The 19,406-nt window shown below is 49.7% G+C and overlaps 1 protein-coding gene across 4 annotated transcripts in view; it reads left to right on the top strand.

Annotated features, from left to right (window-relative positions):
• Positions 1-14,065, top strand: part of SLC7A10 (solute carrier family 7 member 10) — a 48,415-nt gene extending 34,350 nt beyond the window's left edge. Inside the window, exons 3-11 of one of the 4 annotated variants that reach the window (XM_064519671.1) lie at positions 3,745-3,896; positions 4,496-4,621; positions 5,709-5,862; positions 7,662-7,785; positions 7,881-7,984; positions 9,091-9,187; positions 10,798-10,947; positions 11,432-11,609; positions 12,761-14,065. In XM_064519671.1, coding sequence (XP_064375741.1) covers positions 3,745-3,896; positions 4,496-4,621; positions 5,709-5,862; positions 7,662-7,785; positions 7,881-7,984; positions 9,091-9,187; positions 10,798-10,947; positions 11,432-11,609; positions 12,761-12,882 — 1,207 coding nt within the window. In that variant the 3' untranslated portion in view covers positions 12,883-14,065. Of the gene's footprint in view, positions 1-3,744; positions 3,897-4,495; positions 4,622-5,708; positions 5,863-7,661; positions 7,786-7,880; positions 7,985-9,090; positions 9,188-10,797; positions 10,948-11,431; positions 11,610-11,719; positions 12,369-12,710 lie in introns of those variants that run through there. The other 3 variants (XM_026107605.2, XM_064519669.1, XM_064519670.1) reach the window with 3 other exon arrangements.
• The last annotated feature ends 5,341 nt before the right edge of the window (positions 14,066-19,406 follow it).

The raw sequence follows: 19,406 nt of genomic DNA, 5'->3' as shown, positions 1-19,406 counted from the left end.
GATAAACGTCACCCCAGACTGCAAGTAATGCATGCTTCAAGTGCACTCGTATATTCCCGTTTTTTCATTGCTGCAAAGCCCGAAGTTTTCAAAAACAGTAATTCTTTCAGCAGTGCAGTATAACGTTAATAATAATGCAATTTCTTTGAAGTAGTTCAGCTTTTTCTGCCATAAGATGAACCGTAGTGCAGTTTCTATTTCAAACTGTTTGCTTTTGTTAATGATGCCCAAGCACACACTGACTTACTATTTTCACAAGCCACTTTGATCCTACGTTAGCTTATACATAATGCAAGACGCTCTTAGGAGCACAGGCACAACCCAAATATAGGTTTGAGAACTGTTTGTACCGAATCCGCTAGACTCTCTCCATTCACGATCCAGATCACACTGTGCTGTGCACTTCTTTCCCCAGCTGAGGGATCAGCACACAGAGGTGGCTGCATAACATCCCGCTTCGATCTAGGGATGACCCACACTTCCAGTCAAAGTCACACCTGCCTAATAGCAGCACGTCCCACAACAGATTGTCACTTATTCCAGAGTGTTTCTAAAAATGGGGGAAAAAATGAATTAGAGACCTTGTCTAAAGAACATTCAAGTTGATGAGAATATAACCATTAACTTCAATGGACTTTGGATCAGACTCAACACTGAAAAATGCTGCAGAGACTTTCAGTGAACAGATATTTATGCTCATCACACATGGCCACAGTTTCCCCCCCAAAAAATACCCACAAAGGTCATTTTGCTGGCCCTTTTGCCATCAACACATGCAGGAGCCTGGATTTGGCACAGGAGCTCCAGCACACACACACACTTCCCGAGTGTAAATAAGCATCACTGGGCTCCTCCTCCCCCAAGCACGGACAAGAACGGCTGCATCTCCTCCTTCTCTACATTCAGCTATCTCGAGCCTTTTTCTAAAGGCCTGATTGCCTCGTGGCCAGCAACAAGAGAAGATTTAACTTCTCAGATCCTTCTAGTGCTGTGAGTTACGGAGCAGTTTTGAAAGCTTATCAGACGGGGTTCAGCTCCTGACAGCCTGTTCCCCAGGTCAGCCCTCCGGAGACCAGCTCCCTCACTTTCCACTTCAATAGCTGGGCCAGGAACTAAGCGCAGAGCACGACTGACTTTTGTCTGCTTCAAACCCAACTGTGGCTTTCCAGCAATGGTCAGATGCCCTCTACGAGACGTCCCGGTGTCGGGGACCAGCAAGGAAACAAAGCGCACCTGGAGCCATGGGCCTCACCGCTTCGTTTTATCAAGTTATGGATGGCACTGATAGCAGAGACATACGAAACCCAGCTAGGTCTCTAAGAAGTTTCAGTTCTGTGTCACTTCAGTTAATTATGGCTGATTTGAAACAGCTATTCTCTGCTAGGTAAACCATACTCTAAGTCTTTCTGCAAAACACATGATAAAAGGTGGTATTTTAACAGCAGAGATTTCCTGGAAGACTCTGGGCGCTGGCTCATCACATCAGGGTCAACTCCCGCCTGCCAGCCGCAGTAGACTCCACACAAGATCGAACATCCCCGGCCGGAGAGACCGTCGGCTCAGGGTCCAGCCACCGCTGCAGCCAGCAGCACGTGCCTAGGGCCCAGCGCCTGAGCAAGGTGCCCACGTGGCAGCATTTCCCAGCCACCAGCAGCAGCTCGGGGACATTAACGCGGTCCCAGTGACCAATACCAGCACCTTCTCCTCAAAACTAGGCTTTGGCTAAGACTTACCTTAAGAAAAAGCCTAAATCTTGGGCAAGCTCTCCTTTTTATTTTAATGCGATCTCTTATTTGAGCTTCCTGCTTGATAACGTAACTGCATAACCATCTACTAAAATTCTGCATTTGCTTTAATTGGTATTATCAATCCTGCATGGATTCCAGTTCAGCGCAAAACAAATCGGCTGTCAGAAGTCTACTGAATTATTCACATTTCCATTAAACTGTATTGTACCAAATACTAACTTCAATGCACCTTATATTACAACATAGAAGCGAGTGCCAACTTTGCCTGAAATAGTCTTTTCAGAATCATCCTCCTAACTGAATGCTTTAATCTGACCACATTTCTCCAACCTGCATAAACTCTGTGGGAATGGAGATAAACTCACAGGACAGGACTAGCAGGGTCTGCACACACCATCCCCACCTCACCCCTGAGTGCAGGTCCACCCCAATTGCCCCCAGCTGGCCTGCAGTCAAATAGGGCACCCACAGCTGGGGCTGTTTGAGGACACCAAGGTCTGAGCTTAAAGTCACAAAACACCACCAAAATCTTAACTCTATCAAAAAAGAATTATTTCAGTCTTTTAGTCACATTAGTCTTCAGCAACTGAACCCTGCAGGGCCCTGTGTTTCATGCTTAACTCCTCCAGCCCATGGACTCCCTGGGACTGGGGTCTCCAGAGCCACCAGTAGTGGTGACCAGCAGTAAACAGCACAGCAGCAGTCACCCGAGGAAACTTTGCTGAACCATAAATAAAAACATTAGAAACCAAAGAAAGGCATCACTCAGAAAAGTAAAAAGAAAGAGAAAACATTGCATTTAAAATATATATAGCATCATTTGGGAAGGTAACCAGCTCTTGCATCATGCCAAACAATTCACCAAATTAATTCTATGGTAGCTAATAAGCAAAAGGAAGCATCAAATTTCCCCATACTTCTCAGAAACAACCCAGGCAAGCAAGATAGCCAGCCTGAAAAACACTCACGCGGCAGGAAAGAGGAGCACACCACCGCAGCAGCACCCAGAGCCAAGCTCCCTACCAGGGAGCACGCTCCCCCCCTCAGCCAAATTTAAGGGGCCGGCCCCCAGCAGGCGCGTGGGCCACCAGCAGCCTTCAGGAGGGTGACCCGCGGTGGGGAAGGCTGAGCGTGACCTAGACACTACATTGTTTTATTTGGCAAAAATAGTCGATTTCTGATCCTCACCAGTGCTGTGCATCCCTGCACACTGCATTTGTGCAGATACATGGAGGAAAAGGGGTGCGCGCAGGTGTACGTATGCATATACATATACATATACACCTATCTGTGTGTATGTGTGTATGGCAAGAAGCATTTCACTTTCCTGAAACAAGTGCTTCTCACCACAGAAACGATAACACTTTAGAAGGAAACCAGAGTGTTTTGAAACACGGAGTCTATTGCTACTCTTATGAGAGGTGCTTTCCCCTTTTCACCAAGCGAGGACCCAAGAAAACTCACGCGTCGTATTTTCCCGGTGCCCGCGGCGCAGCGGCAGAGCCGTGGGGATGAGAGGTGCCCCCGCGGCGGCGGCCGGCGCTGCCCCTCGCCCCGTGCGATCGCCGCCTCGCGCAGCGCCGCAGCCGCGGGGCCTGATGGGCGCCGGGGGAGCACGTCCCTCCCGCGGCAGCAGCTCACCTGCGGAGACACCTGCGATTCGACACGCCACGCTGAACCAGGACGTCCCCCGCGGCAATCGCCCCCGTGTTCAGGCCATCACTAAACTGCGCTCGGCTTAAAAGTGTTTAATTGAAGCTCCAAGTTTGTTGGGAACAGAGGAAAAGGGATGAGGAGGGGCACAAGAAAGTGATGGCTGAGGGGCGACCTGGACAACAGCTCTGCCTGGGACCGTGTGAGCGGGCACAGCTGCAGCACAGCTGGGCATCACCATGGCACAGCTGGGTGTCACTGTCAGCACAGCTGGCCGGCACCTGCGGCACATCCGTGTGTCACCTGCAGCACTGCTCTCTTGTGCTTTCTCTTGCTTTTCCAGGTTTTTGCTGCTCTGGAGCGCGGTGCTGATCATGTACCCCACCAGCCTGGCCGTCATTGCGTTGACTTTTTCAAACTACGTCCTGCAGCCCGTGTTCCCGAACTGCATCCCGCCCTACAACGCCTCCAGGATCCTCTCCATGGTGTGTTTATGTGAGTATTTACTTCTCGGGCACACAAAGCTTGGCCTGGTTTTGCCCGGGAGCAGCCGAGCAGTGAGCCGGGACCGATTCCCCTGCGGGATGGGCAGACGGCTGCGGCCGTGATGCCGGCGGGAAGCTCCCGGTGCCGATTTCCCCTGGCAGGTTCCCATGCAGAGGACAAGCTGGGACTATTCACAAATGAGAGGGTGCAGGCAGTGCAAAATGCCACCAGTTCCGAATTAATCACCTGGGGAGCCAGCAAGAGCGGATCAGAGCTGGAAGGAATTAAGACATTCGCTTTTCCCCGGAGAAGCCAGAAATCCCTCCACACAACTGGTGCTTTGAACATCAATCCGGCACATTTAATAGAGCTGGGGGGAGGCCTGGAAGGCAGAGCACGGAGACGGGAAAAGCTGCTGGCTGTAAGGGATGCCTCTCCGCAGCCGGAAATTTCTTACGAAAAAGGAATTTTCCCTCTCGCCCTCGGTCGTGGCCAGCCTAGAGCTCCCTGTAGAAATGTATGCATCAGTCTATGTTTTTCAATGCTTTTAGTACGTGTTCTCAAATAATCATAATTTCATTTCACTGAGCTCAGTCTTTGCCCTGCAGTACTCCTGACCTGGGTGAACGGCTCCAGCGTGCGGTGGGCAACTCGCATTCAGGACATATTCACCGCGGGAAAGCTGCTAGCCCTGGCCCTTATCATCACTGTGGGCTTCATACAGATCTTTAAAGGTACCCTGCCACACAGGCAGCTTTAGCGGTGCTACGGTACTGCTGACATACTTGACTTTGCCAGACCCAGCATGCTCCCCACGCAGTTTTCCACCTAGGTATACCGACGGGAAAAAGCCCAGGATTTCTGGCTGGGCACTCGCAGGGAGCGGGGTGCAGGTTGGCTCCTCCGGCCCCCAAAAAGCCACCGCTACCCACACCGGGCACACACAAAACCTGGCCAAAAACTCCCAATAAAAGGATAAAGGAATTCTTCCAAGCACAGGTGCAATCAAGATGTATCCTATAGGTGATTACAGGATATGGAGTTAGCAAAGGGATGAGAGAATAGAGAAATCAGCCATATCCTCCTCGTACGAGCTATTTTCTGGGCTGCATTGCTGTTTCTGATCGAATACAAGGCTGCACTGACAAGCTGGAGATATTGCAGTAGACTTGCAGAAAATCTGTAATCAGCTGCAAAGTCCTCAAATTTAAAGTGCTCTGGGTGTACATTGAATAAGTGATGTTGGGTCCAGTTCAAGAAGACACCTGGCTCATTTTAGGCACAGGAATACACAATTTCCTTCAAAAAAACACTTAGAAAATTAAAAATAGGCAAAAAAAAATGCCTTGCTGATTCATAAACTTAGTGAAAAGCACAAACACAAAAGGCTCATGATGTTTTTATCATGTAGATGATGAGTCATATAAAGAAAGATGAAATATGACATTTACAGGAAAGCAGAAAACTTGTTTTCTCAATGATAATAGTCCCACAGTTTTGACAAATCACCCAGCCCCACAGGTATTTTACTTTTCAGTATTTCTACGAAACACAAAACTCTTGTAAAGAAAAACTGCGTTAAAAGCAGCTAGGACTTTGCAGCTTCAAGGAGACATTTTTCCAACGGTGATGGTGGGTGCGGGGTCCAGGCCAGGGGGAAAGTGAAGCCATGGCATGGGAAAAAAGAACGCAAAATCACTAATCTATTTTAGCGAGCATCAGGAAAAAAAGAGAGTTTTCCTGTCTTATTTCCCGGTGTCTCTGGTAGGTAGCAGCGCTGTTAAGGGGAGGCGTAACCTCTCGCTTGTGCTCTGTGCGCAGGAAACTACGAAGAACTGGCACCAAGCAACGCATTCAATTTTTGGATGACTCCGTCCGTGGGGCATTTAGCCTTAGCTTTCCTCCAAGGCTCCTTCGCGTTCAGCGGCTGGAACTTCTTGAACTACGTGACAGAGGAATTAGTTGATCCCCGCAGGCAAGTATCTGTTTCTGTGTGATCCAAACACTTCTGAGGCGCTGAGACACTGGAGCCATCTGTTAATATCATTCATTTAATAAGCTGTGACAATGCTGTTGTGTGTCTATAGAAGAGGCTTATCTAAAGGAGAGAGAATTTTTTCAATCAGACCAGCAAACAGCTAACTTAAAGCAATGCTACGCTAAATTTAAGAATATATTGCACAAAGCATTAACTGAGTCAGGACAGCCTGTGGACGGAGCGTTATCCTTAGGCACTATCAAATTATATAATGCTTCTATAGTAGAAAATTAACCATTGATGAGATACCGTGCAAATATCTATAGGGAGAGTTACTGCCTGCTATTAGAAAAATGTTGAATTATCCTGGAAGTGGTTTTGGTTTTTCACCCAAAGGGAATCTTGCACAAACACCTGGAAGAGCAGATCGGAGAGGTACTGCGCGGTGGCAGGTGGCTCTCCCGGCCACGTCCCGCTTTTAGGGCAGATTTTTGAAGCCGCCTTTGCCACTGCCGCCCGCAGCACGGCTGCCAGCGTCCCTCCGCCAGGGCCACCAGCAGCGGGTTGGCTGGTGATAACATACCGGCAAGGGGCTCTGAAATGATCTATCACCAGCAGGCTGGAAAAGCCTGAGGGAGAGCGATTTTTAGTTTAGTAAAGCAAAGCTCAAATGTTTCAAAATTTCTGAGATGCTAAAGTGGAATGATGAATGCCACGAGCAGCTCCCGAAGCTTCAGTTATTTCTAGGCGTTCAGTGCGCACAGCAATTAGACAAGGAGAAATTTAAGGTATTAAACAGCCCAGATGGAAATGAATTAGAGCTGCAGTCTTCCAGGCAGCGCTACATGTGCCTCCACACAAATGAGGGGTAAAGTGTTCACAGGTATGAAGCTGTGCACGTCCAGAAATCTTGGGGTTAAGAAAGACTGGTAATGTGTTCCCTCAATAAAACAGCAACATTTCAATGGACTGCCGCAATTTCAAACCTGAATAATGGAAAGTTACAACTTAAATAAGGCATATATTGCTTCAGTTGAGAAATAAAAAAGAATGAATGGACTTTTTTATTTTTTCAGCCTTTGAGGGGAGAGTAAAATATAAAAAGGTAACTAAATAACACCCCCCCCAAAAAAATCCCATTTTTACTAAATCACTTCAAAATCAAACAGGTTATAATACATATTTATTAATGTTTTCCTTATCTGACACACAGATTAAAAAACTGATACTGCTTTAAATACAGAAGTGCCTAAGCGTCCACCTCTAAGAAAGATCCCTGGACTGGAGCTTAAGTGACCCTTTAGTACTGAGAACTACCGAATTACCGTGGGGCGGCAGGGCTGAGTGAGACGGAGGGTACCTGAGTGCCCAAGGCAACTCCCTGAGTGACGGGAGCCGATGCCTTCTCAGAGTAGATGAAGATAGAGCGAAACAAGGCATTTCACCCCACAGCTGGCGTCCCTCCGTAGCGCTGTTGAGAAACGGCTTTTTCGGTTTTAAGTAACATGCTGCCTGAGTCCAAATTCCCAGCCCAGCGTAAGCATGGGGGATCTTCTGTCGTACGGAGCGACACTCTCCAGACGTGAAGTTTTGTGACAGTTTTAGCCTCCCCAAAACTGCTCTGAGCAAACTGCCACCAAAGCAGACGCAGAAGCGATGCTCTCGTTCAGTGGCTGCACCAAAAACAGCAGATTAAACTACCCGGGGGGAGAAGCATCCCCGGGCTGTGCCAGGTTGTTGTGCTCTAGCTGTGTTTGACTGTGAGTTCTTATCTACCCTCCTAATTCTTTTATTAGGAACCTACCTCGTGCCATATTCATATCCATCCCATTGGTGACATTTGTGTATACGTTCACCAACATTGCATATTTCACTGCCATGTCACCCCAAGAGCTCTTGTCCTCCAACGCTGTGGCGGTAGTAAGTAAACCATTCCCTGGATGTCTAAAATACCCTTTGATTTCGGTTCTGTGCTTTGCAGTATATTTCAGTTTCTCTGCCTTCTGTTGCTTTAGACATTTGGTGAAAAGTTACTGGGCTATTTTTCCTGGGTTATGCCAGTCTCAGTGGCCCTATCTACATTTGGAGGAATAAATGGATACCTTTTTACCTCATCAAGGTTAGATGGAGTACAATTTTATGAACATTATCTGATTTGGGGAGGGGCTGTTTTAATTTAATTTGCTAAAGAAATGCTAGCTAGACATTTTGGATGTTATAGAACATGAGATCATGGTTGGGCATGTTGGATACATTCAGTTACGAATTGCTCTGTTTCAATCAGCAAATGTAATATTGAATTGCAGAATCTCTTGCAAAATAACCCTTACGAGCTGCTGAAAGTGCCTGCAGATGTGCAATAATTCACAGCGAGAGTCAAACGCTGCTTTAAAATGGAACCAAAGTAATTCTGCCTCAATCAAGTTGCAGTAGCTACAAGCTAAGCTACGCTTAGCTCTGAGAGGAGTTACAGGGCCAGGTTCTGTTCCCAATTACAGACACATCGTTCCAGCGCTGGAAAAATCCCTCTCAGGCAAGGTGTTTTGAGTGCACACTGCTGATAGCACGACTAGAAGCTGTAAAGTCTATTTATATTAATTGACCTGTCTGGACTGAAAAAGTTCTACGGCTTTTTGAGGAAATCATCCAACTCTTAAGTACCTTGGGAAAGTTATTTATCTTCACACTTCTACAAGTGTTGTAAGACGCAACAAATCTGAGTGCATATGTAACGGGCTATGCATTTAAAGATAAAATCTCAAGGTATGTTAAACCTTAGCCAAAACCCTCTTGAGCCTGGAAATATTTGCAATTAGGTTTTTTATGCCTTAGCTACGCAGGGCTGATCACCTCCGCCTTGCTGGGCTTGCCCTGCCCTGGGTAACGAGGACGTTCCAGCGACAGGGATGGGACAGATTTCCGTCTGCAGCCTCAGTGGTGGTTCGGCATCGAAGACCAGCTGGTTTCACAGGTTACGTTAGCAGTCAGAGGCCTGCAATGCTTAAGGGTCTAGTTTAAATAGCTTACGCCAGGTTTCCCAGGAAGTCTCTAGCAGAAATACAAAAGGAACTGTGGTGTCCCCAGGCTCACGCCAGCATCTAGCGACTGCCTCTTCCGAGATGCTCGTTGGCTTCTTTGGAAGACTGAGACTAGAGAACGCGTGCAGCTAGCTAGCGGCACGGCTGCCGCGCGTGGTGGGTTCAGCCGTCCCGCTCTGCTTTGCAGGCTGTGTTTCTCCGGCGCCCGCGAAGGCCACCTGCCCAGCCTGCTCGCCATGATCCACGTGGAGCACTGCACGCCCATCCCGGCCCTGCTCGTCTGCGTAAGTGCCCACGCCGTGCGCCCCACGCGGGGCCGGCGCCCCGGAGATCCCGCGCCCCGGGTGGCGGAGCCGGGAAGCCTCGCAGGCCAGAGCCCTCCGGAGATCCCGCGCCCCGGGCAGTGGAGCCGGGAAGCCTCGCAGGCCAGAGCCCTCCGGAGATCCCGTGCCCCGGGTGGCGGAGCCGGGAAGCCTCACAGGCCAGAGCCCTCCGGCGATCCCGCGCCCCGGGCAGCGGAGCCGGGAAGCCTCGCGGGCCAGAGCCCTCCGGAGATCCCGTGCCCCGGGCGGCGGAGCCGGGAAGCCTCGCGGGCCGGGCCGCCCCGGAGGAGGCACCGCACAGACCGTGCAGCAGCCGCGACACGGGCGGGCTCCCTGCGCCCAGCAGGCCTGGTAGATCAGACCCACACCAGCCTCCAGCCTGCCCAAAATGTTTTCCTTAAATTGCAGTGCAAATTACAGAACCAGTACTGTGTATTAATTAATCACCCAAAGGTATTTTAATGCGTCTTGGTATAACGAACACTGCTATGAAATATTAATTTCTTAACAAATAGAAATATAAAAATAATACACCGCAGGCCGTTACAATGGCAAATTAGGTCAGACTTTGGGCAAACCTAATTAATGCATCAGATTCTTGTTTGGTTTCTAATGAATCCCACCTGGCTTTTGCACGAAGAAAGGGGGTTTTTTGTGCAGGCAGAAAGGCCTTTTCAGCATCCCCAGTGAGACCCGTGTTTTTACTAATCCTCTCAGAAAATCAAGGCTCCAAGATAAAACGTAAAATAAATAGACTCAGCCCATCTCACGCTATTCCACGATGGGAGCTGTTAAGAGGAGGTGCTCAGCGGTGTCCATGAGGCCACAGGGGCTGCGGGGCCACGGCCGGGGGCAGCGCTGCTCCCTGTGCTGCCTGCACGCAAAACGCTCGCGGTATCGGCTAGTCCACAGAAATCCCTCTTTTCTCCTAACAGACGACCTGAGCTTTGCCCTAAGTCCTCGTCGCAGGGCTGAGTAGCTCCCAAAACACGTAACAAATCGGTGGAGGGGAGCCACCGCACGCCGATACCGCGAGCGTTTCGCCTGCGGGCAGCACAGGGAAGTCGCCGCCGGCTTCACGGAGAGAGCGCGGGCAGCTGCCGGCCCCGGGGGGGTTTGGGGGGAGATTTCAGGCAGCAGGTTGCTGAGACCGAAACAGCTGCCCCGTGCTGGGGCCCGGGCGCCTCCTCCATGGTCACGTCCCGAGGCGGCCGCCAAGCCGGAGCGCGTGGCCGTGGCAGAGCGAGGCGGCAGCGCTCGCCGGCAGCACGGGCAGCCCTGAGTGGGGCCACGGCCGCGGCGGCTGCCGGAGCGGCGCTTGCGAGGGCCCCGCTATAAATAGGCCCATTGATTGCCGGCACTATCAGCGCGACCCCGCGCCTCCGGCCAGCCCCAGGGCTCTGCGCCGCAGTTTGGGTGGAAAACCCAGAACCGCAGGAGGCAGCAGAAACACCCAGCAAGGACCATAAATAACAGGAGTTTAACCGCCTTTTTCTTTTGGTTGATTTTATTGCTTTTAAGCTGCCTTTTCTACTAAGGACTCAAGTAAGGCTACGCTCCTCTCTTTGCAGTGTTTGGCCACTCTTATCATCATGCTTGTTGGAGACACGTACACACTCATTAATTATGTGTCGTTCATTAACTACCTCTGCTACGGAGTGACAATTATAGGCCTGATCGTGTTACGCTGGAAGAAACCCAAGATCTTCAGACCTATCAAGGTGAAAACATTGAAGCTACGTGTCTTGGTTGCACTAACAGTGTGAAGGGTGGGACAGTCGCACCAAGTCCTCTGTCCGGTCGTGGAGAACTGCTTGTTTTTGTACGTAGTGGTGATGGTTCAGGGTCCCAAGCAACATCCCCAAGGGCCATCAGTATAAAAGCAAGATACAAAGACAGACCCTGGCCAGAAGTCAGATTGCCAGGATGGAGAGAGGGGAAGCCAGAGGCGGAGGGCAGTGAGGCATGCAGGGAGACATAGCACTGAAACTGCACACAAGTCCCTCAAGTTTTGACTGTGTTCTGCCCTTAATTGTGATGGTTTAAGGCCAGCACTTTCAGACAGGCAAGAGCCACGGTGGTGCAGGTCTGCTGCCACCCGTCCCGTCCCATCCCGCCCCGTCCCGCCGTGGGCAGCCCTGGGGCGCCGGCCGGCCGCCACGACCGCCCTGCACAGCTCTGCTCTGCTCTGCTCTCTCCTCGCAGGTGAACCTCCTCGTCCCGGCCACTTACCTGGTGTTTTGGGCATTTCTGTTGATCTTCAGCTTATACTCGGAGCCCGTCGTCTGTGGCGTTGGACTCATTATCATTTTAACTGGAGTGCCAGTGTTTTTTCTCGGCGTCTACTGGAGAAACAAACCAAAGTGTGTAAATAGGCTAATAGGTAAGCGCACACCGCGACTCCTCGCCGCGGGGCGTTCATGGGCGCGTGGGGGTTTGTCTGAACTCTGACGCCTGCAGCACTAAAAAACGGCCTCAAATTACCTTGGGCAGGACTGACCGCCGCTGACAGTGACATACACCTTCCCTTCCACGCGCGGTGCGAGGCTCTAGTGCTGGCTGCACGGGAAGATGCTCCAGCTAGAGCCAGCGGGGCCAGCGCTGCCCGCGCCACGGAGGACATGTCTCTCCTTGCCTGGCTCGCAGCTGAGAGCTGCCGGGCAGACACGGGTGCTCGGTCGACTCCCTCCCTGGAAACGAGGAGTTTTGATGTGGGCAACCGCTTTCCTCATGCCGGGGCGTATCCTGCGTCCCTCCCCGACCCTGCACGTCTCCCTCCCCTCGGCTTGCTCATGACCGCCTCGGTCACCAGGCACGCACGCAGGAGCAGAGCTTCAAGCACGCGAAGCCTAGACGAGCTCTCACAAAAAGAATAATAAATGACACACGCTCTGCTACCTCCCCTGCCCTGCTTTTCTCCAGTACGCTGCAAGCGCATCCCATTGCATAACAGCATCCCTGCACGGCATGATGAATTACTTGATGCTCAGAAGATAAGAAAGCCTCACTTCATCACTCACCCTGTAAAATTAAAATTGCACACAAGTCTTTTATGTTTCGGTCGTGTTCGGCTTTTAATTGCTTTGCTCCAAGGCGAGCACTCTGAGAGGAGCCGTCTGCAGCCCGGGCCCACGGGCCGCGGCAGGGCAGGGCAGGGCAGGGCAGCGCGGGGCCGAGTGCAGGGCTGCGCCGCGCGGGCAAGACGGCACACAGGCAGGCTCGGGGCGGACGGGCGTCCCCGAGGGCGGATGGGCCGACAGCCAGCAAGTCGCTTCTAAAGCTGCCCAATTTCAATCTGCCCATGCTTTGACTTGCAAACGCTCGTTTGTCACTAAACGGGAAGAAAACGGGGGGAGCCCGGGTGCACCGGGGCCCGGCGGCGCCGACGCGCTGCTGCTCACGCATTGCCCCGTCCTAGCGTTGCGCTTGGCTTTGGGAGCGCTCAGGTAATCGCATTAACCACCCGCACGTTTGCTCTTCCCAGAGTCCATGACGTGCTGGGGACAGAAGCTGTGTTTTGTGGTCTACCCTCAGGGGGGAGTCGCGGAAGAGGACGACCTGCCTCCCGCCCGCTCGGGGCAGCCGCGGAGCGAGACGGCCGCGAGGAAGTAACGGAGCATCTCCGAGGCTCGAGCTGCTTCTTGTTTACATGCTGATTTTTGCAAAAAAGTTTTTCTGGAAAAAAAAATGTTTTTAGAGATCCAATAGTGAAGCCCATAAAATGAGCTACATCCTTTATGGCATCTGTAGCTTTTAGTTTTTCCCTAAAAAAAGAAAAAAAAAGAAAAAAAAGAAAAATAAAATATAAAATAAGGCGCTGGTTGTTTTTTTCTGACAGCGTACTTGCTCAGCAGGGAAAAGCAGCACAGAGTCAGCCGTGAAATACTGACCTAGCTGCCAGCAGGGTCTGTCAGAGACGCACAAACCCGGGCATTGCATTTCCAAACTAGGGCAGCCTCCCGTCGGGAGATCCCAGCGGAGAAGCGCAGCGGAAGAGGAGGCGCTGGGCGCCGTGCCAGCACGACGGCTCCCGGCGCTGCCCCTGGCGGGCCGAACCCCAGCCAGCACGTGCGGTTTCAGAGGTACGGTCTGAGCGAGCACGTCTCCACATATTTCAAAGAGCAAAATCACAGCTAGTCTAAGCACCTGCGACCTGAGTTGCTGAAGCAGGTGCCCCGCTGAACGGGGGGTAAGAAAGACATACAGCATCACCGCTCCGATTGTGCAGCACCACTCGGTGACATAACCAAAAAAAATACGAAGTAGTGACAAAAAGTCTCAAAAAAACTCATTTTCAAAATTTTTTTGCAGCCAAGGAGCTGGGTTTCTGTATCAAGAATTTAGAACCACCTCGCTGCAATAAGGAGACCCACTGCTACGAACCGATGCTCAGGACAACGCTGTTGTCCACAGGGCGAAGGAAAGAAATGTCCAGGGTTTTGTAACAGGTACAGCGGTGGGAACTGGAAGGAAAAAAGGAACAAAGCCTGGCATATTTCTCTTTTTTTACTAATGCGTCAGGTGATGCTTCACATTTCTTTGAAGACAAATCCCACATTTCAAGTATGTTCAGTGCAGTAGCAAGCCTAAATCATTCTCACATCAGATGCTCTTTAGAAGGTGTTTTGCATATTTTATCTGTGGCAAACTGATAAAAAAAAATCTAGTTCATTAGTTAGTTAATTCATAGAGATCTGCTGTTGTAGCCATGTGGCCATTTTCATACCAAAGAATCTTTTGAAAATACAAAATCATAGACTAGCTCTAGGCAATATTTTGAATAACTACTCTTCTGCTGCAACTTTTGAAAATACAGACTATCAAATTCAGTAGCCTTGGCAACAGCCATATGAATTTAATTTTAAAACTATTTTTCTGTATATTACAGGCCTTGGTACAAAAATTAAGGATTCATTAATCTCTTAGTTTGTCAAGCACCATATTCTCGACAATACATTTAAGATCAGACTCAAAATATGGTGCCAGTTCAAGGAAAGCGTCTTTCCAATAGACTTCATTATTTAGAAGTATTTTTAAGTATCTATCCATCTCTCTTCAAACTCTCAGATGGTACGTACTAAGAAGAAGCACAATTTACACTCTTATCTTTGTATAAAGCTGTTAATCATAAGAGATTAAAATATATATTTAGCTAAAGAAAAAAATGTGTCGTTTGGATGTACATATACACACATTTAAAGAGAGATCCCACATTTTAAACGATGTTATGAATATGTAAAGTTTGCTAATGAAAGTCACATATGTTCGGTCATTTCTTTAATTGACTGCACGCCCATCACATTTATACCACCACCCAACCAGTTTTGCTGTGTCCCAGGCTCTCATGGCTGAGTCTCTTACTTTCCAGAGTTTAAAATTCACTTCCTGCAGTATATTTGTAACAGCTTAATTTCTCCAATAACTTTATTATCTAGCGAGCAAAGTAAGTGTAGTATAGCACCAGCAGTAACGATCATTTTCAGAATTGCCAAACTTTGATGTGGTTTTGTTTTTGTTTGTTTAAACAATGACGCTATGGAAATCAGCCAGCACCAAGACTTTGCAGAGTTCTTGAGACAAAACATCTGTATTGTAATGAGAAAGATAATAATAATAATAACAACAACAACAATAATAATGATATACTGTAACTGCTACCATGGCTTTCCTTGGGTTTTGTTTAAGAAAATCGAAAACAGAATTAAAGGACCAATTGTCTCATAGCTGTTAAATGTTTTTGGCTCAAGTTTTCCCTGATTGTACTTTCGTGCTTTGAAATAATCAACATTTGGCCTTAAATCAGAAGGCTGAATTTAGAACAGAATGGTTGAGCAGAGCTCAGCTCAGCTCTATCTACCATTCCCTGAAAGCTGTTCCAAATGTCTTCTTTCATTTTTAGAAGCAGCTTCATCTGTGCTTCCAGCATCACATAAATTATTTTTAAAAGGCTTTGCAAAAGTTAGTTCCTAATATATACAGTTTCTAATCATAGAAATCAGTGTGCAGAACCAGAAAGATAATTTTATATGCTAAATGAAATGTAGCAGCATGCTCAACCCTCCATATGTACAATTATTCCGAAAGATGAAGCAAAAGGCCCAGAGGAGACATCCTTGCTATCATTTTAAAGCTCACCGAATAAAAGAAAAGCTCAACAGTTGATACCACAAGTATGTCAAGAACCTTGTGCTATTCGATAGAGAAAAGCCAGCAGCTTCCAGAAGAAGGGCTGTCCTCTCTGAGAACCTGTCATTTTGATGGACTTGCTCTAGTGATTAAAACACTGCCTGATTTTTCCTCCTGCAGCATCTTAGCTTTCCTTTTACTGACACATAAATCATGATAGCCTGCATATAAATTCTTCTGCTCTGAAGAAGAAACCTTAAGGCAAAGAGAATGATGCATGGTCTGTATCTCAGCTGCAACAAATGCGCTTGCTTCTCACCTCACCACTCTGTTTCTGGAACCGAGTGACCCACGTGTGTTTTTATTCAGTGGTATGGTTTCACAGGCATCTTCATACAAAATGAATTAAAGCTACCTAGCAAAACTGGTAGGAAAAGTGGTGTTAAAAATGGCAGTTTAAACAAAGTTTTAAAATCAATGCAATGCATATAATCAATGCAATAATATATAATATACTATTATATTTATATAGTTGCACATACACTTAAAATATTATAAGCTATATGCAGAAACACACTATGTGATGTTTATTCTTTTAGTACCAGCAATAGTACAGCGTTCGGAGAATTTAACGGTGGAAAAAGAGATAATATCCAAGTACTTACAAGAGTGTAAGAAACCTTTAAGTTAGCTTTACAGACTTAAAGTCAGTAGAAGACGTATTCCATTATTATCACGTGCATTATCATCGTACCTGGAGCAGCGGCGGGCGATCGCGACGTCACCGTGCTGCGCAGGTGCGGCGCAGGGCAGGGCCGGAGCCCCCCTCCCGGGCACGACGCCCTCCGGCAGGGACCGGCGCTGCGCGGACGGGAACGCGCAGGAGCAGGAGGCGACGCCGGCCAGCGGGGCAGGTGCTGCTGGCCCAGCCACTAAGTGTTTCCATAACCTTGAGAAAGAAACGGGTCGTTTCCAGCTCACGCTCCTACACGGACCGGGAGAGCTTGGCCTCCGCAGGGCGAGGTAAGAGACCCAGACGAGTTCAAAGCCGTCAGTGAACTCAGAAGCGTGAATGGGTCACGGCACCTTTCACATCACATAGGCAAACAACTTGAGTTGCAAGTACTGCCACAAAACCATACTCAAAAACATGAGGTTTCACGAGCCAGGCTAATCACACCGGGAAGTGCCACCCAGGCACGCTGGAGAGCGCGCAGCCGAAAGCACCCCGCTCGGCCAGCCCGCCCAGACACGCGAGCGCGGCGAGCCCAGCAAGCAGGGCGGCCGCCCGCCGCCCAGGCCCGGCCGTGCACAGCGTCTCCACGGGAGGAGCAGGACCCGGAGCGTGTCCAACGCCAAAGTCGGCCCGCGCGAGCAGGCCAAACCCGCCGCAGGCAGCGGAGCCGCGCCTGGCTTCCTCTGGGCCAGGCTTGTCCACAGATCTGCTGTTTCCCCAGGTCTCGAGCGGTGGTTACTACCTGACCCCTCGCTGGCGTGGTGCCGCACACCGCTACGTCCCGCCGGCGCTTTCCCCCGCGCCTGTCCTTCATGCGCGACGTGCTGCGCTGCTGCCGTTCGCGTTCAACCCGTGGAGAGTGGCGCTTGCCCCAGGACGCGGCCCAGCACGGGAGCCTCCCCCAGCGCCTGTCCTGCTGCGGAGCCGCAGCGCCTCGCCTGGCGCCGCCCTGCAGAGCTCCTCAGCCCCCAGCCCCAGCCCCGGGCCGCAGCAAAGCCGCAGGTTTCCTCTTCTTTGTTTTAAACCTTCTCTCCTCTTCCTCGACACCTGAGTCGGTGCTCCGACGTCAGCTACGCGAGAAACGATCTTTCCCGCCCTCGGACAAGTGAAGAAGGCAAATCCAAGAAAAAGGGTCAAGAATAGGCCAAGAGAGGCAGTTTGTATGAGAGGCTGAAAGGACGTTTTCTCGGAGACCTAAGGCAAGAGATAGCAGGAGGAGGGCGGGAAACGTAGAAGGCACACTACGGCAGAAAACGCCTACAATAAAGAGAGAATAAGAAATAAACTTCCTCCGCTCACGCCAGCCGTTGCGATCGCTTCCTCTGCAGCCAGGGACACGCAGCGGGATCTGGAGAGAGGAGGACGGCTGGTTCAGCAGAGCTCGCTGTCCCCAGCCGGACAGGCGGCACGGGAGGGGTTCGCTGCCCGCGAGGTTCAGGGCACGGGCACGTATCCCCCCGCACGGGATTTTAAATCCAAACAACTGCTTGGGAGCTTAAAGCTGTTTCCTGGGGAGACCAAAAGTCTTAAATAAACCAGAGCAGTTCTTCCTCTCTCAAAAAGAAAAACAAAAGCCCGACTGGAAAACACACGCTTCCCTCCAAGCTGCTCCGGCTGCCCCTGGTGCTTCCCAGCGCACGGCCGTGCTGCGCAGGCTGCCACGAGCACGCGGGTAGCGTTACCGCTCCGCCTCCACGTCACGGGCCATTGGATCCGCGTCAGGCTCGTCGCACCGTGCCATCGCCGCCAAGTCAGCGCGTCGTGGTGAGCACACGCTCCCGCACGAGGCTGGGAGCCGCTACCCCGCCAGCAGGTTGCATCCTCCCGTCCTCCGTGGTTACGGACGAACACAGATGACCGTAACGTCTGTCCAGTTCTTAACAAAGATGGGTATTTTCAGCTCTGCAGGGTAAATCTCTGCCCCGAGAAGGCAGCGCGGCCCCCTGACTCCCACTGCAACGGCGAGCGGGGCAGAGCCGAGGGCTTTCCCCTGACAACGTAGGCAAAGGCAGGAGAGAGGAAGGAGCAGCAAAGCACGTATCAGTCCCAAGTGCGAGGAAGGGGAGGCTGCACTTCAAAAACTATCTTTTTTTGTGATAACACCTGAAGAGTTACACTCTCTAGAGCTACAGTTCGTTATTGGCGTAAATGCATGCATGCCTTTTAAAGGCACTCGCATACAGGAGTGAATTGCTAGCAGTAAGATTTCATCTCTGCTATTATAAAAAGTAAGTATAAGTGTTTTGGGTATCTCCAGGCACGCACTTGAATCCACACAGGCCTTCAGCTCCAGCAAAAAGCATGAAGACAGTCAAGAACAGCGTTCCTATTTATGTCTATACGCTTAGCCTCAGCCCGGCCCTCACACAGTCGGAGTCAGCCGAAGACCACGCAAGCGCACTCCAGGCACTGCAGCTTTGGTGCGAGCGCGACAGGCGGTAACCCAGGGCCTCGCAGCACGTGAAATTTTATTAAAAATTAATAGTGAGATCAAGAGCAAAGTATGCCAATGCCCAACATCTTACTTGCCTAGTATCACTGTCCAGGAACCAGAAAACACTGGTAACCATTACGCCATATCCCTACCATGTATCTGTACATACATTATGACAAAATGTTATATTTTGATTAATATAACATGTAAATATAAAGCAAAGCAGAAAACAGAAGAAAAAAGTTTACAGGTAAGGAAGATTACAGTCATACACAAACTGGAAGATGACAATCTCAAGAACAGAAATATCCCAAATGCATTAATAGCAGTCAGAAACATCCGTAAGAGTGGCTTTTCCCTTGATGCTGCCTAGGAGCTTCCAGTCTTCTTAAATTAAAAGTTTAGGGATTCTTCTGCATTCAGGTATTTTGTTTTTAGGCAGGTTTTTCAGACTGTTTGCACAGGGGGATTTTGTAGCATGCACACATGCTACATAAAATTTTTTTCCTGAAATATTTTTCTTTCTGTCTGTGAAAAGCTTTAAAGAACACAAGAGTATTATTAAGGTGACATAAAAATAAGAACTTTAACAAGTTTTATTAGCTAATGACTCTAGTCATTAAAAGGGGATGATATTCTCCACTCTCAAGATGAACAAAAATCTTACCAATGAAATGTTCCTGCTGACATTTCTGGCACAGCAGCGGTTTTCCCCAATATTTTTGAGAAGTTCTGAATATAAGGAGACAACTGACATGAAACAGACCTTTGGTGACCGTCAAGGACGGATGGTTCACTGTTTAATGCTTAAAAGCTGGAGAACAGGTAGTACGGCCGACTCCACGGTTTCTTTCCGGTATCTGCACGACGGGACCCGGCAGGGC

The sequence above is a fragment of the Dromaius novaehollandiae genome, chromosome 13, assembly GCF_036370855.1.
Source record: "Dromaius novaehollandiae isolate bDroNov1 chromosome 13, bDroNov1.hap1, whole genome shotgun sequence".
Lineage (NCBI taxonomy): Eukaryota > Metazoa > Chordata > Aves > Casuariiformes > Dromaiidae > Dromaius > Dromaius novaehollandiae.
The sequence above is the reverse complement of the archived record's forward strand: the minus strand, read 5'-3'. Positions and strand labels throughout refer to the sequence as shown.